This window comes from Terrapene carolina, unplaced genomic scaffold (genome assembly GCF_002925995.2).
Source record: "Terrapene carolina triunguis isolate 2854851 unplaced genomic scaffold, T_m_triunguis-2.0 Scaffold33891, whole genome shotgun sequence".
In the NCBI taxonomy this organism is placed as follows: domain Eukaryota; kingdom Metazoa; phylum Chordata; order Testudines; family Emydidae; genus Terrapene; species Terrapene triunguis.
In genome coordinates, this window is record NW_020698242.1 from 6244962 (window position 1) to 6248624 (window position 3663).

At 52.6% G+C, this 3663-nt stretch overlaps 1 protein-coding gene across 1 annotated transcript; it reads left to right on the top strand.

The window, feature by feature from the left end:
* The first annotated feature begins 397 nt into the window (after positions 1-397).
* LOC112106850 (protein phosphatase 1 regulatory subunit 3E-like) lies at positions 398-1351 on the top strand. Its single transcript, XM_024200312.1, has one exon. The coding sequence runs from the start codon at positions 398-400 to the stop codon at positions 1349-1351; it is 954 nt and encodes a 317-aa protein (XP_024056080.1).
* The last annotated feature ends 2312 nt before the right edge of the window (positions 1352-3663 follow it).

Here is a 3663-nt window from a genome sequence, read left to right on the forward strand (position 1 = left end):
GCAGCTGTCTGGGAACAGATCCCGGCAGCATCATACGCTAGGGTCCGGTAAAGCAGCAGCAGGAGGATCGGCTAAAGCTCCGAGATAATCGGGCATCATCATTTCCTAGACCCCGACCAGACCCAGCAGCTGGCGCGAGGAGAGCACCAGCATACAGGAGACTCCGTCCCAGCAGCGGCCGGGCTCGCGGCTCAGCACCATGCACTAGGCTCGAACAGAGCCCCCGCTGGCATCATGCACTAGGCTGCACAACACAACCGGCAGAGCGGTGGGGCCGCTCAGCTTCGCGGAAGAGCCAGCAGCAGCCGCAGGAACGGGGAGCTCTGGGCATGCACTAGACTTGGGCTCAGCCCTAGCAGCAGCCGCCCCGCTCATCCTAGTCGCCCTCTCGCCCCCCATGGATAAGGCGACCTCGCTGCACGCTTCAGTGCCCACGCCTCCCCCTCGGCTCTACCTGCCTCGGAACTTCAGCTGCAGCGCCTGCCTCTATGGCAGCCTGGCCGAGCACTGCAAGGGGGACTGCAGCCCGGAGCGCGAAGGGGCGCCGTCTCCCACGCCGGTGGTCCGAGAAGCGGCAGCCGCCGGAGAGAAGCCGCAGCCTTCCCGCGGCCGGGAGCCCTCGGTGCCGCCTGTGCCGCCCAGCCCCACGCTGCGCCGGCGAGCCAAGTCGCTGCCCACGCCCGGCGAGCGCAGCCTGCGGCCGGCCTTGCAGCAGAGCCCGTCCCGCAGGAAGACCGTGCGCTTCGCCGACTCGCTGGGCCTGGAGCTCATCTCCGTGCGCCACTTCTGCGAAGCCGACCTGCCCCAGGTGCCGCTGCCCCTCCCGGCCCGCGCCGCCGACCTACTCAAGACCAGGAAGCCGCCGGCGCTGGGCGAGCTGGAGCCGGTGCTGTTCGGGCCGTCGCCGCTGCTGGAGCCCCTCTTCGCGCCGCAGCCCGGCGCCAGCCCCGGCTTCGCGGAGCGGGTGCGGCGGCACAAGGTGAAGCTGGAGTGGGTGCGGGCCGAGCCCGCCGGCCTGCGCGGCGCCGTGCGCGTCCTCAACCTGGCCTACGAGAAGGCCGTCTCCGTGCGCTACACCCTCAACCGCTGGGTCAGCTGCGCCGAGGTGGCGGCCGCCTACCTGGCGCCGGGCCCCGCCGACGGCCTGACCGACCGCTTCTCCTTCCACCTGCCGGCGGCGGCCGCGGGGGGCACGCTGGAGTTCGCCGTGCGCTACCGGGTGGCCGGCACCGAGTACTGGGACAACAACGAGGGGCTCAACTACCGGCTGCGGGGCCGCCAGCGCGCGGCTCGGGCCGCCACCTCCCCGAACGAGGAGCCCGATGGCGGCGCCTGGATCCACTTCATCTGAGCGGCTGGACCGTTGGGCGTCGCCTGCTCTCTCCCGGGGAGAACCGAGCTCCCTCGCCCCCTTCCCTCCCTGACCCAGGCCACCCTCGCCGCCTCAGCACCCTTCCCTGACTCGGCAGCCTCGCCGGTTCAGCGGCTGCTGGGCGCGTTTCTCACAGGCCGTGCGGTTGGGGGAGGAATTTCCCGCCATGGATGTGACCGGGCCCCCTGGAGCATCGAGCGGGTATCGTGTTAGAACCCAAGGGGCTGGCCCAGGTCCATCCAGCCCGCGAAGAATTCTATGGCCAGGGGCTGGGGAATAGGAGCAAGCAAGTACAGTTTGGCAGGTCCATCCAAATCTCTTTTCTATTCCACTAAAAATTGTACTCGGTGTACTGAGCTTTTCTACGAGATCTTGGGGGATCTGAGATAGTTTTCAATGTTATCTACAGTTATCCTCTTCTGCCTTGTCATTTATCCGCTCCACTGTAATCTTGCCACTTTTCTCACAGATATCGTTTGCCCTGCAGTTAGTCACAGTCTCTTAGTTTTAAAATGCTTGTTTATATTTCACTAGAAGATATTTTTTGAATTCTGTTTACAAATAAATATAAATTATTTATATTTTCTATTTAACTAACTTTATTTAGGGGGAAACATTTCAAACTTCTTTGCAAAAGCAAAGCATAAGAAGTGTGCAAGTCCTATACTGTAATTTGTGAGTTCCACCATATCTTCCACCTCAAGCTTGCTACATTTTTGTTGTTTTAATAGAAGTTGTTGTAAAGTATGGATTGGACAATTGCAGAATAATCTGTAGCGAACTCTGTATTTATATGGCGTCTAGCTGCTAGTCATCACTGGGAACCTGGAGTGCAAGCAAGCCAGCTCCAGTGACTTGGAGACCAAGTCCAGCTCTCATTAAAATTGATGGGACTTGGATCAGGCCCTAGAAGCATAGAGGACAAATATGATAATGCGCCTCATCCTGCATCCCTAGCTCACTGGAGTAGTCCTACTGAAGTAAGCCCCCAATCCAGCAAATTCATAAACAGTTTGGACCCCTGCTCAGTGCCCCATTGATGTCAGTGTAGTTTTATGTGGGCATAGGAATCCACTCAGGTGTGTTACTTTGCCAGATTGGGACTTTACTTCAGTGAGCAAATACTACAGTATTGGGCCCAAACCAATGCTGAGTGGTGGAGCCCAGAAGATCCTTTGCATGGGTTTATTTCTCATGCTACAAAAATAATTCAATTTAGAATAAAGTTTTTCATTTTAGAACTTTTGTTTTATCTATTTAAAAATGTTTAGAAGAGTGCTGAGAAAGCAAAATACTGTTAAGTGTCAATTCCACTGTGTCCACGCAGTCCATCGCACTGTGATTTGTGCATTAAAACACAGTCAGTTAAGGATTAGATTTGCAAATACACAAATTGGATGTGCTTGCAAGTGTAAGTCCAAATGCAGTCTTTCAAGTCTATGTATGCATACAGAATATGCATCCTCATATCCGGCACATGAAAATTGGCACATGTGAAAATCTAGGCTACAAACCTCCATCCTTGGTGTAACCAGTTTAGTATTAAATAGTTTTTAATTGTGTATACGTTTTGACAAATGTTGGGGAATGTAAGTGGTTTTCAAAAACTTGTGTTCAATTGATATTTGTTTTTAAAACTACATAATATATTTTTTGTAAATATTTATGTAAAAATCTGATGTGGCTCAGTGGGACTGCTCACATTAGTAAAGTTACTTGCATGCATATTTGCAGGATTGAGTCGTTAAATCCCACTGAAGCAAATGGGGATTTGCCTGAATAAAAAATGAGATTTGAACCCATTCCCAGTACATATTACAATATCCCATAATTATATTTCACATCCCATCCCTATCCTTTTTAGCGCTTTTCAGTTTGAATTTAATCTTTTATGCTGACGTACCAGTGCAGGAGTTTTGCCTTTTTGAAAAAAATTGCCCAAAATAACTCCACTAACCCACTGATTTCATAAAGGCCCCTACATCTCCTTCATTATGACAAGACCTATTTTCTTTTAAATCTAAACAAAGCAAAATAAATATTAACAAAATGATTATGTGAAATTAGTAGTAGGCATCCTTCAGTCTCGAGAGACCATGGGTATGCACCCCTGAGAGGTAAAGAATTTCCTCAGTTGGTTTTATTGCAACTGTGGCTGTGACTGAAGAGACCCAAGAGAGAGAGAGAATCTCTGCCACATCTGTCACATTTAAAGGTAGTGTCTCAACCCTTTCGCTCTGCCTTGTGCGAGCTCTTTTCTCCTCTACTAAGCTGGACTTCTTCCTCTTGTA